The 12,125-nt window shown below is 41.5% G+C and overlaps 1 protein-coding gene and 1 pseudogene across 1 annotated transcript in view; both read right to left on the bottom strand.

Annotated features, from left to right (window-relative positions):
- The window catches only part of LOC102864425, a 7,211-nt pseudogene extending 6,451 nt beyond the window's left edge, over positions 1-760 (bottom strand).
- Positions 761-813: 53 nt separating this feature from the next.
- The window catches only part of LOC102864017 (mammaglobin-A-like), a 12,562-nt gene continuing 1,250 nt past the window's right edge, over positions 814-12,125 (bottom strand). The window contains exons 2-3 of the mRNA XM_006899871.1: positions 9,455-9,642; positions 814-1,047 (exon numbers count right to left, since the gene is read on the bottom strand). Of these exons, the coding sequence (XP_006899933.1) occupies positions 814-1,047; positions 9,455-9,642 (422 nt within the window). The remainder of the gene's footprint in view (positions 1,048-9,454; positions 9,643-12,125) is intronic.

Here is a 12,125-nt window from a genome sequence, read left to right as displayed (position 1 = left end):
CATCCCTGGCGTACACCCTTCCCAATTTTGAACCATGCAGTGTTACCCTGCTCTGTTCTGACTACTGCCTCTTGGTCCAAGTATAGGTTTCACTTAAGATAAACTATTAAAAATTTTTTCAAGACTCTTAGGATAAAAATTAAGAATAAGGGAGCTCTGGTGGCCTAGTGGCAAGACGCTGCACTGCAATCCCAGAGGTACGTGGTTCAAATCCACCAGATGCTCTGCTGGAGAAGGAGGGGGCAATCTCCTCCTGTGCCGGTCAGATCCTTCGCCAGTAAGAGCACAGCAGGCCTGGATATGCCACTGATGATCTTTAGTAGACGTGAGTTTTAAAAACTGGGAGATTTCTGCTACAGTCATGCACTCTTTAACATCTTGTTTATTAGCAAAAATCAGCAGTCCCGCTTTCCTTAGGTCCTCATGTGCTAACATTTTATAGAGTTCTTCTCTAGTTACAGAAATCCTTTCTCTGTCTGTACTGTCCACAACAACTATTACAAACTCAGTGTTAGTATAGTAAGTGTTCCAGGAAGAACGAAGAGATTCTTGGCCACCAATATCCCACATTAGGAAACGTGTATTATTAACTACTATCTCTTCTACATTACTTCCAATTGTAGGGGATGTATGTACAACTTCATTCATAGAAAATTGGTAAAGGATGGTAGTTTTCCCTGCATTATCCAGCCCAACAATGATAACCTTTGTGCTCCTGGTGATTGAACAGTCTCCATATCCTGGTGAAGAGAATTCCCATTCTCGGGCAGCGGAACCCCCTCCAGCCACCCGGGCCTCCTGTCCGCTCCAGGCTCAGGCCGAGGCGGAGGAGAAAGACGCGCCAGAGCCTCCGCCTCTGCTGCTGCTGCTCCCGTGCTTGCCGCCAGCCTGCTTCCCGGGAACTGGAGGGAGGCCGCAGCTCAGGCCGCCCTGCTGCGCGCGAGGCCCCGCCGCTGCCTCCGCGGCACTCGCCTGGCTCACGGACATCGCCGCTGCGTTGTCTGCGACGAGCCTCGAGCCTCGCGGGCCACCGTCCTCCCCCAGCTCCTTTTGGGCGGCAGCGACCCTCAAGTCTGGTACTTTCATGTCATTTTACTGTCGTGAGTGGAGATTTTACCAATACCATTGAGTGGAAGACTACAGTCTTTGACCATCTGCAGTAAACACCTCATGTCCTCTTCAGTTTCAGCAAGCGAGGTTGTGTCATCTGCATAATGCAAGCAGTTGATGAGTCTTCTTTCAATCTTGATGCCACATTCATCTTTATTAAGTCCATCCTCCAAAGTTATCTGTTCTGCATATAAACTGAAAAGGTATGGCGACAAGATGCATCTGTGATGCATACCTTTCCGGATCCTGAATCATGCAGTTTCCGTGCTCTGTTCTGACCACTGCTTCATGGCCCAAGTATAGGTTTTGCATGAGCACAATTAAGTGTTCTGGTATCCCGATTCTTCTCAAGATTAGCCACATTTTTTGTGTGATCCACACCGTGAAATGTCTTTGCATAGTCAATGAAACGCAGATAGATATTCCTCTGGTGCTCTCTGTTTTCAGCCAAGATCTATCTAACTATGGTTATGGTTATGAGGTGTTTGCTGCAGGAGGTCAAGTACTTAAGTTTTCAATATGGATTGAAGCTCAACATCAAGAAAACAAAGATTCTTACCACTGTGCCAATTAGTAGCTTCATGATGGACAGAGAAGAGATTCAGATTGTTGATTACTTCAGCGTGCTTGGTTCCACAGTCAACACTCTTGGCACCAGCAGTTAGGAAATTAAAAGATGAACTGCATTGGGAAAATCTGCTATCAGAAACCTCTCTAGAGAACTGAAGAGCAACAATGTCAGTTTGGAGACTAATGTGTGCCTGATCCAAGTCATGGTCTTCGCAATTACTTGCTATGCATCCGAGAGCTGGACAATAATTAAGGATGATAGAATAAGAATTGATGCCTTTGAGCTGTGGTGCTGGAGAAGAGTGTTTAACATAGCATGGACGGCCAGGAGAACAAACAAGTCTGTACTGGAGAGGGTGAAACTAGTCTGCTCCTTAGAGGCAAGGATTTTGAAGCTCCATCTCATATACTTTGGGCATGTGACCAGGAGGGACCAGTCCTTGGAGAGGGACATCATGCTTAGAAGAGCAGAGGGATAATGCAGGAGAGGAAGACGCTGGATGAGAGGGATTGACTCTGTGGCTGGAGAAATAGGATTAAGTCTGTCAAAGACAAAAAGATTGGCTCAGGATAAGGCATGGCTCAAAGCTAATGTACACAGGGTCACTATGAGTCATGGTCAACCTGACAGCACATCACAACAACAACAACCAACAAGTAAAGAGAATATGAATTTTATTATATTACAGCATTTGATTTTTGTTGTTGTTGATTGCCATCAAGTCGAGCATGACTCATAGTGACCCTATGAACAAAGGCCTGAAGCTTTTCTATAACTATAGTCATTTATCAAAGTTCATAGAGTTTCCAGAGGCATGTTTGTTTGTTTATTTTTTGTTTTGTTTTTTTAAATTTTTTGTGAGTGTACCGTCAAATCAGATCTGACTGGTACAGGAGGAGATTGTCCCTCTTCTCCCGGCAGAGCATCTGGTGGATTCGAACCGTGAGCCTCTGGGATTGTAGTTGCAGCTCCTTGCCACTAGGCCACCAGAGCTCCCAAGGCATGTTTTTTAGGAAGTGGATGCCACTCTTGCTTCCAAACTTGTCTTAAACTGGGAGCTCCACCAAACACTGTCCACCATGGGCAACCATTATGGCATTTGACCCCCATGGCACAAGGTTCAGCATCACAGCAACCCCAGGTTACCTCAGTACAGCATATTGACAGAAGAGTGCTGTACCACTTAGAAGAATTTTTCTCCATAATATAATAACAACTGACTTTTAAATACAAAGGCCCTACCCAAGGTCTGGTTGATTCTAAACTTGGGACTTAAATAAAAAAATTAACTAATATAGTGTGTTTCTGTTGTTACGTGCCATTGAGACACCTGCAATGTGTTGTGACCCTAAGTACAGCAGCTCTGAACCCTGCCTATCCCCAGGCAGGCTCACTAATTGTGACACACCAACCCCTACTGCGCCAGATACCGTATCAATCCATCTCATCCAGGGTCTTCCTCTCCTGTGCTGTCTGTCCACCCTTCCGAGCACGATGTCCTTCTCCAAGGACCAGTCTTTTCTGGTCACATGCCCAAAGTATGTGACACGAAGCTTCAAAATCCTAGCCTCCATGGAGAGACTTGGTTTCACCCTCTCCATAACAGACCCATTTAGTTTCTTAGCAGTCCACAGTATTTTCAAACTCTTTTCCAGCACCACAACATGAAGGCATTTGATTAGCATAAAAAAATCTAGTGAATCAATGACTCTATGAATCACATCTTTGGTGGCACTGTGGTTTAGGTCATTGGTTGCTAACAGAAATATTAGTAGTCAGGACCCACCAGCTATTCCATGGGAGAAAGCACAGGTATTTTGCTTCCATGATTTATGACTTTGGAAACTTTGTGGAGGGAATTTTATTCTCTCCCAGAGAGTTGATGTCCCAGTGGATTCCACTTCCTGACACACAAGAGTCTATTGCAGCAGTCACCACATCAATACACCTGGTTGAGGGTCTTCCTCTCCTTCACCGACCCTCCACCCCTGGCTGGATACATGTTAGTATTCTGTTTTCACATCTGAATGTGTCCTATTTTATATTTGTGGGTAACAACAGGGACAGTATTGAAAAAGGAAAATTAGGAATCACATTTCTATGATGTCTTTCACTCTAACTTTTCTGTTTATAACCAATATGGCAGAGTACTGAAGAGCAACAACGTCAGGCTGGAGACTAAGGTGCACCTGATCCAGGCTATAGTCTTCACGATTATGTGCTATGCATCAGAGAGTTGGTCAGTGAATTGTTATTGTTGTTGTTGTTTAATGCCGTCGAGTCGTAGACGACTCATAGCGACCCTATGAACGAACAGCCTGAGCACTGTTTGTACATAGAGTTTCCAGAGGCAAGCCATTTTGGAAGTGGATGCCACTCCTGCTTCCAGGCTTGATTTAGTCGGGAAGCTCCAGCCAACACTGTCCACCATGGGTGCCCATTACCACAATTGGCACATCACGGTCACAGGCTTCAGCATCACAGCAACCACGAGTTACCTCTGTACAGCAACGCACAGACCAGTGCTATACCACCTTTATCTTACAGACTTCTTTTCAAAGAAATCATCATGTTCCTTTGAATGTAAGAGAATCCCTGATGACCTAGTCCATACAGAGTTGCATTTCTTGATGCCTTTGAGCTGTGGTGCTGGAGAAGAGTGTTGAATATACCATGGACTGCTAAGAAAACAAACAGGTTTGTCCTGGAGAGGGTGAAGCTGGGCTGCTCCTTGGAGTTAAAGATTCTGAAGCTTCATCTGACATACTTTGGGCATGTTGTAAGGAGGGACAGGTCCTTGGAGAGGGACATCATGTTTGGCAGAGTGGAGGGACGGTGCAGGAGAGGAAGACCTTTGATGAGATGGATTGATTCTGTGAGTGGAGTGGTTGGAATGAGTGTGTTTGAGACGGCAGGGTTGGCACAGGATAGAATGGCATTTAGGGCTTTTGTACATAGGGTCGCTATGAGTCGCATGCGACTCAATGGCACTTAACAACAACAACATGGTACTACATGATTGTTATTAGACGCTACTAGGTCCATTTTTAACTCATTACCCACACTATGGTCTCAATCATTCCTGTTTTCCCCTACTATTCATGTGTTTCCACTTTGATTACCACAATGCATATAAATACCTGCTAATCGTGCAATTCTTCATCTAGTATTTACTGAATACTTATTCAATATGTTAGGAAGGAGGTCACAGTGTTAAGAAAAATCACCATTATCTCTGTTCTCCTAGAGTTTGTATTCTAGAGATGGAGACTTAAAGGATAGATGAGATGGATTGACTCAATGCCTAGGATCATGAGGGTAGGTGTCTTAGAGACAATAAGGTTGCCTCAGGATAGAGGAGGGTTCCGCTGTTGTACATGTGGTCACTATGAGTCACAAACCACTCATAACAACAACAACAACAACAAAAAATTATTTAATAGCTGATGAATTGTTGCCATTGGCTATTAATTTCCAAGTGGGTAGACATTTTCCTAATATCACCCTGCCAGTATTCCATTCTTTAAAATCATCTTCTTTACAACTTCAACTGTTTTAACTAGGTTAGGTGAATCTCAGTGACCCAACTCACTCTGAGGACATGACATGCCCGCTGTCACTAAGTGGCTTACAGATTACACATGCAAGGACCAACTGAGCTTAAGCACAGCAGAGATTGTGAGAACGTCTCTGGATCAGACAGAATTTCAATCTGTAGTACGTAGGGTCCTACATAATCAGAATCAATTTAATGGCATTTAACAACCACATAGTCAACCTGTGAAGCTGCCAGTCTGGAGTCTGGGGACAATTATGTCAGTGGCCCAGCTCTCCATGGAGATCTTCATGCAGCCCATGGCAGGGCCCAGGGCCATTGAAGACTAGCATCACTTGCTCCCTGAATACAATTCTGATGGTTTTCCAGTAGGTACAGGGAGAATGTAAAGAAGAGAACAGTCACTGAGTGCAAGACTCTGAAGGGAGATCAAAGGGTAGTGAGCTGAGGGATTCTGGACTTCATCTGACCCCCGGACCACAAGGATGTGAGCGCTTGAGGCAGTGGTGTGAGAGGTGACGAGGGAGGGAGACTCTCTCACAGAAAGGGCGATGTGTGGGCCATAGACGGTGAGGAAGGCCGTTTTCAGTCACTACCCACTCACCCCGAGTTCCCTCATGAATAGCTGATGTTGACAAGAATGTTCCTAAGACCTTCTAAAGTCCTCCTTTTAAGGAAGAATGAAAAGACACTTTAGTTTCTTGCAATTAATTTATTTAAAGGATAATGTATTTGAGGTTTCAACAATTGTCTTGCTATTTGTAGTTTAAAAGTCCTAATCCACAAAATAAACAGTCTTCCAAGCATCGTGAAAAATCTACAACCAGGAGAGAACAAAATAGATGAATTAAAAGATTCAAATCCCTATGCACATCCAAAAACTTATCCAACAGGGTAAAAAGGGAAGCGACAGACTAGGAAAAAAAATTTGGTAATGACATGTCAGAAAAGGGATTGTTTCTAGAATTTATTAAATACTCAAGCACCACAACAAGATAAAGGGGAACAACCCTATTGAAAAATGGACACAGGACATGAACAGACACTTCACCAAAGAAGACATTCACATGGTGAATAAACACATGAAGAAATGTTCAAAATCCCTAGCTGTAAGAGAGATGCAAATCAAAATAACTGTGAGATACCATCTCACCCCAGTAAGAATAGCAAAATTTAACAGAATGCAAGCAACAAACACTGGTGAGGTTGTGGAGAAACTGAAACGCTTATTCACTGTTGGTGGGAGTGTAAAATGGTGCAATCACTATCAAAGGGAGTATGGCACTTTCTCAAAAAGTTACAAATAGAAATACCATGTCACCCAGCAATTCCACTACTGGGAATATACCCCAAAGAAAGCATAACCCCCACCAAAGCAGATATATGTACACCCATTTTTATCATGGCTTTGTTCACAACAGCAAAGAGTTGAAAACAACCTAAGTGCCCATCAACAAACAAATGGATAGAGAAGCTGTGGTATATTCACACAATGGAATACTACGCTGCACTGAAAATCAAGGAACTCATGCAATATTATTCAAAATGGGTGACCCTGGAGGACATTATGCTGACTGAAATATCTTAGTCACAAAAGGACAAATACTGCATAGTGCCACCGTTATAAAATGGGACTGACATTGGGGTTGGGGGGAGACTGAGAGACAACTGTTTGAAGGGGATATGTGATTAGGTGTTATTGTCATAACAGGAGTCCAGAATGAAGTCTGCACAGTGAGTGAAGTGGACTTGGGGGGAGGGATTGTATAACAATGAAAGAATTTTTCTTTTACTTTTCAAAGAGAAGCGTGAACTGGGGGTAGGGCAGGGAGAAAAGTGCAACAATGAATGAATGAAAATCCAAAGTCTCTGTAAATTTTCATTAAAATTAATTAAAAAAGATAAAATAGTAGAGAGAGAAAAAATGCTGTGGTTTGGAACCATCCTAGGCAGTTTGTGGCCATTTCCTCTGTAGTTCTCTGAAATAAAAGTCTTGTGGAAAGTTAAGTGGAACCACAGGCCCTATAAAGGATTTGCTGGAAAACAAAACCAGAAACGTCACTTAGATTTCCAAACTACCCCTTGTATCTCAAAATACTGAAATTAAAAAGAAAAAACACCTTTTCTGTTTCTGATTTTCATGAACTAAAATTATCAGGAGCTCTGGTGGCTTAGTGTCAAGGACCTGCCTTCATTGCCAATACAAAGGCAGGTGGTTTAAATCCATGGGACAAAGGTGGGTAATCTCCTCTCACGTGAGTTTACAGCCACTGAAAAGCTGTTAAAGGACCAGCAGTCCATTCTGACTCAACAGCACATAACAACAACCATCATCTACAATTATCTAGCAACAAGCAGGAAGGAGCTGAAAGTGAAAGCAGAGAAGTTTAGTCACTTATTTTGTCATTTAGTTGCCATTTATTATTCAAAGAGAAGTGCTATCAATTCCAGATCTTTCTGAGCAGAGATTTCTTTTAGCCTTTTTTTTCTTTCCAGATTCAAATTCTTTGAAATAATTTCCCCAATAAGTATTCTACATGTATTATTTGTAAAGAATATATCAAGTTGAACTATTTCTGAAATGACTTTACAACACAAAATGTTTAAATCTCAACTCAAATGTAGAAAAATGTGATGCTTCAGTGTTTCTATATGACCTTAAAATTAGTAAGAATGAAAACAGTCATGGATTTTACACCATCATTTTTGTAACCAATGAAATATTGGGTGATTAGACTATGAATTATTCACCTAAATTGTATTCTTAGGGGTGAAATTTTTGAAAGCAAAAATATCTATGACTCAAAATTATAACTGTTTTTATATGTTTATTTTCTACAATGAAATGCTTGAAATGGAATATTATGATATAGATTAACTTATGGCAGAAACTTCAACCAATAAGAATTAAAGTACTTATTTGTAATAGCATGACTTTTGTTTTCAACAAATCCATTCTCCATGGTTGTTTCATACCATGATTTCTGTTTACCATTTCAGAGAGTAGTTCATCAAATGGCCCATGATGTCCAATAATATCTTGTAATGTATCTCAATCACTTGGTACCACATTTTAAACTCTGTATTGAAGATACTTAGGCTCTTGCCAAACAATACTTACCAAACTTTGAGGGGAAAGTTCTTAAGAATACTTTTGTTGTCATTTTTGCTATGCACTTGTGACTTATAGCAATCCTATGTACAACATCTCTGAAACCTACTCTATCCTGTGCCAACCTTATTGTCTCTGATACACCTATCCTCATTACCCTAGTCACTGAATCAACCCATTTCACTGAAGGCCTTTATTTCTTTTGCTTTCCTTCCACCCTTCCAAGTACGATGTCCCTCTCCAAGGACTGGGTCCTCCTTGCAACATGCTCAAAATATGTCAAGAATACTTTTACTATTACATTTTTGCAAAGAGGTAACTTTCTTAGTGGATGTTTGCTACAAGTGAACGATATCTGAGAAGCAATTATGTCTCTTAATTGAAAAGGAGAGAGAGAGAGAGAGACTGAAACTCAGTCCTAGCAAGCTGATGGGAATAGGTAAGATTTTGGGTCTTCTTTACTGTCTGTTACCTTTTTGGTTTCTCACTCACTAAAGAAGTCACAAAATCAACTGGCAAATCAGACTTCTTGATTTGCCTTTTACTTTCACTTTATAGATTCACTGTGGGAAGCCAAATTTAATACTAAATATTTATAATAAACCAAATGCTATATCAAGATATGAGGGAGATGCGGATACCAGCTGGAATTCACACTGAAGCACTAAGGCTGACTTTAGATGTTTACAAGGGTAGGCACTAAGGCACTTAAACATTTACACAATTCTTGTATTATATTTGCGACCCTCTCCTTCCAGAGTCAAGCATAAGTTTTTCAATAGAAAGAGCTTAGCTTCATTTGCATAGAATTCTCTTTGTGATTTGCTCCCTGGCAATTTTCAATAAAGGCACAGGAAGTTAGGTTGGACTCTCCAGTTGGTTTCAGTTGTTCAAACTGCTCACCCCCTGCTTTACCTCTATTTACTTATACATTCTTGGTGTTCTGTCTCATTATTAGTACTTCACCCTCGGTCAACAGCAATTCACCACACCACTTAATTAAAGGATTTAAAAAAAAAAATCACTGCAGGATTAGAGACAAAATCAGAGCCTATTTGTCCTCTGCCATGTTTGTAAAAAGCACCTAAGAAGAACTCGAACTTACCATTGTGTTATTGACAGGATCTAGAACCTCTTGCGGCTGCTTGAGATAGCACTGTTTGAAATATTGTAGGACTGTTAAAGATTGGTCACCTCGTATGAATGCTTTAAGGTTATCTGTGTATTCTTCCTTTGACACTTTCGGATCTATTGTCCAATCAACCGCATTTTTTAAAAGTTTGCAGCTAGTACCTGAAAAAAGAGTATCAGAACAAAGGCCTATGATTATGAATGTTTTTTTTTAGGTATACCTGTAATATTTGTCATAGTCTTACATCCCAATAGAGACACAGGTTTTAAAATATGATGTGTTTGGTTCACAGTTGTCACTTTTGAGGAGTAAACTCAAGATCTGAGATGGCCTTTGAAATTACCACTGCCTGTCTCTCCTTTAACCAAACCAAGGAAGTCAGACACCATGAAAACTTGGTTGATAAGAACATTTGTGGAAAAGATGCTGAGTTGGTGCAGCATTTTAAGCTTTCTTTGACCTTTGGTTGTTTAGTGCTATGTGATATTTTACTAAAATCCCTCAGAGCATCAGTTTAAGATGTCCAAATTTTATAGATGTCACAGCTCTGAAACGTCTTTTGACCCTATTGTTTCTAACTATTTTCTGAGCACCTCATCCATGAGTGTAAAAATGGCATTCTTGTTTATAATTTCATCTGATGTAGCCTCCATTGTGCCTTTGGGGAAAGAACTTTGGTTTTAATTGAAATGAGTTGAATTTGAATGTTGGCTCTACAAATTTTAATTTAGTTGACCTTGAGCATGTGGCATGTTAGCTGTCTATACTTACTCTAGAGAGTCTGGTAGCTTTAGTTAAAAAAAATATGCTGCCAAACCGCAGGCAAGAGGTAAAAATCCACCAACTACTCTGTGGTAGAAAGATGAACAACTCCCTCTCATACAATTCATAGCCCCTAAAATTCAGCTGGAGGGTCAGTTTTGAGTCAATGTCAACTCAATGGCACAAAAGAACACCAACATCCCAACTCCGGGAAAAGGTGAGGTAGAACATATGGGAAAGCTTTATAAATCTGAACAAGTACACTATTTATGTGATGACCTGTTTCTGTTGGCAGAGTGTAGGGAGCTCTGGTGGCCTAGTGGTAAGAAGCTGTGCTGCAATTGGTACCAACTCCCCATGTAACACTCCCATCTTGCCAGTATGCAAACCCTCAGGTGCTTACAGGCTTGTCCATACACCTCATTAATGAGGCTATCCTCTCCATTTACCCTTTAGTCCCTAACTCCTACACATTGCTTTCTCATATACCTCCTGAAACTACACATTTCACTGTTCTTGATCTGAAGGATGCCTTCTTTACTGTTCCTTTACATTCTGACTCCTACTTCTTTGCCTTCACGTGGACTGATCCCATCACTCATACATTACAACAACTAACCTGGACAGTCATCAAGATCAAACCAGGGTGGTGACAATCACTGTTAATAACTCAGCTAGCCCCAATTACTAATTACTAATAATTTGTTCCTTTTTATTAGTAGCACCATGCCTACTAAAATTTTTGCAAGCTCATATCCGTGAAATTTCTCATGTTGCAGTTAACCAGTTGTTACTCCATGCTTATGCCCAGCTTCCCAGCGAGCTATCTCCCAGCCTTTCTCCCCCATCCCCATGAGGACCCCTCAGCAGGAAGCAGCCAGAGAGAGTATGTCACACCTATAAAACAAAGAAGGCTGGGATGATAGGTCTTCAGGGCTGACTCAGAAAAACCTGTGACATGGCCTCAAAGAAATGGAAGCTGCAAAGAAGACTTCCCAAGCTGTCTGATGCTCTAACCTACCTCACCATCTGATGCCACAGTCTACCTCGTTCACAAGAGCTGGTTCCTACTCCACAGTGGCAGCAGCAAGTGGCAGCAGCCATAGACAATCAGCGAGCTACACAAACACTTCCTCTGCCAAAAGACATCCCCTTTCCACCGAGTCATTAAAAACCGATTCATCCCCAACCCACGTGTAACTTCTCTGACCCCTCCTGCCCCTCTCGGGCCTGGGACAGTGAACCTCGCCTGAGAGTCCCCAGTAAAAGCTTCTTTGCTTACTTTTGGTTCCCGCATCTGTTTTACAAAACAACTTCCTGTGTAATATTCTGCCTCTTAAAATCCATTAGAAGGTCAGCTATGAATTGGTCCTATTTCCACAGTACACAACAACAACACTGCCTCTTCATTGCTGGAATTAGATCTCCAGAAAGTATATTCTCCTCCCAGTCAATCCTGAGAAAGAAGGAATTCAAAAGCAAAATAATTTTAAAAGGGTTCAGAGCAACCTTAGAATATGGTTTATCACCACAACAAGATAAAGGTAAATAATTCAATAGAAAAATGGGCGAAGACAACATTCAGATGGCTAACAAGCACATGAAGAAATGTTCAAAATTCCTAGCTCTAAGAGAGGTGCAAGTTAAAACAACTATGAGATATCATCTCACCCCAGTCAAAATAGCCAAATTTAACAGAACAGCAAACAACAAATGCTGGCGAGGTTGTGGAGAAACTGGAACCCTTATTCACTGTTGGTGGGAGTGTAAAATGGGGCAACCCCTATGGAAAGCAGTATGGCGCTTTCTCAAAAAGTTGCAAATAGAGATACCATTTGACCCAGCAATTCTACTACTGGGAATATACCCCAAAGAGACCATA

This window comes from Elephantulus edwardii, unplaced genomic scaffold, assembly GCF_000299155.1.
Source record: "Elephantulus edwardii isolate Elephantulus edwardi_28Jun2011 unplaced genomic scaffold, EleEdw1.0 scaffold00268, whole genome shotgun sequence".
Classification (NCBI taxonomy): Eukaryota; Metazoa; Chordata; class Mammalia; order Macroscelidea; family Macroscelididae; genus Elephantulus; species Elephantulus edwardii.
Note: the sequence above shows the minus strand (reverse complement) of the source record. Positions and strands in the feature narration are given on the sequence as shown.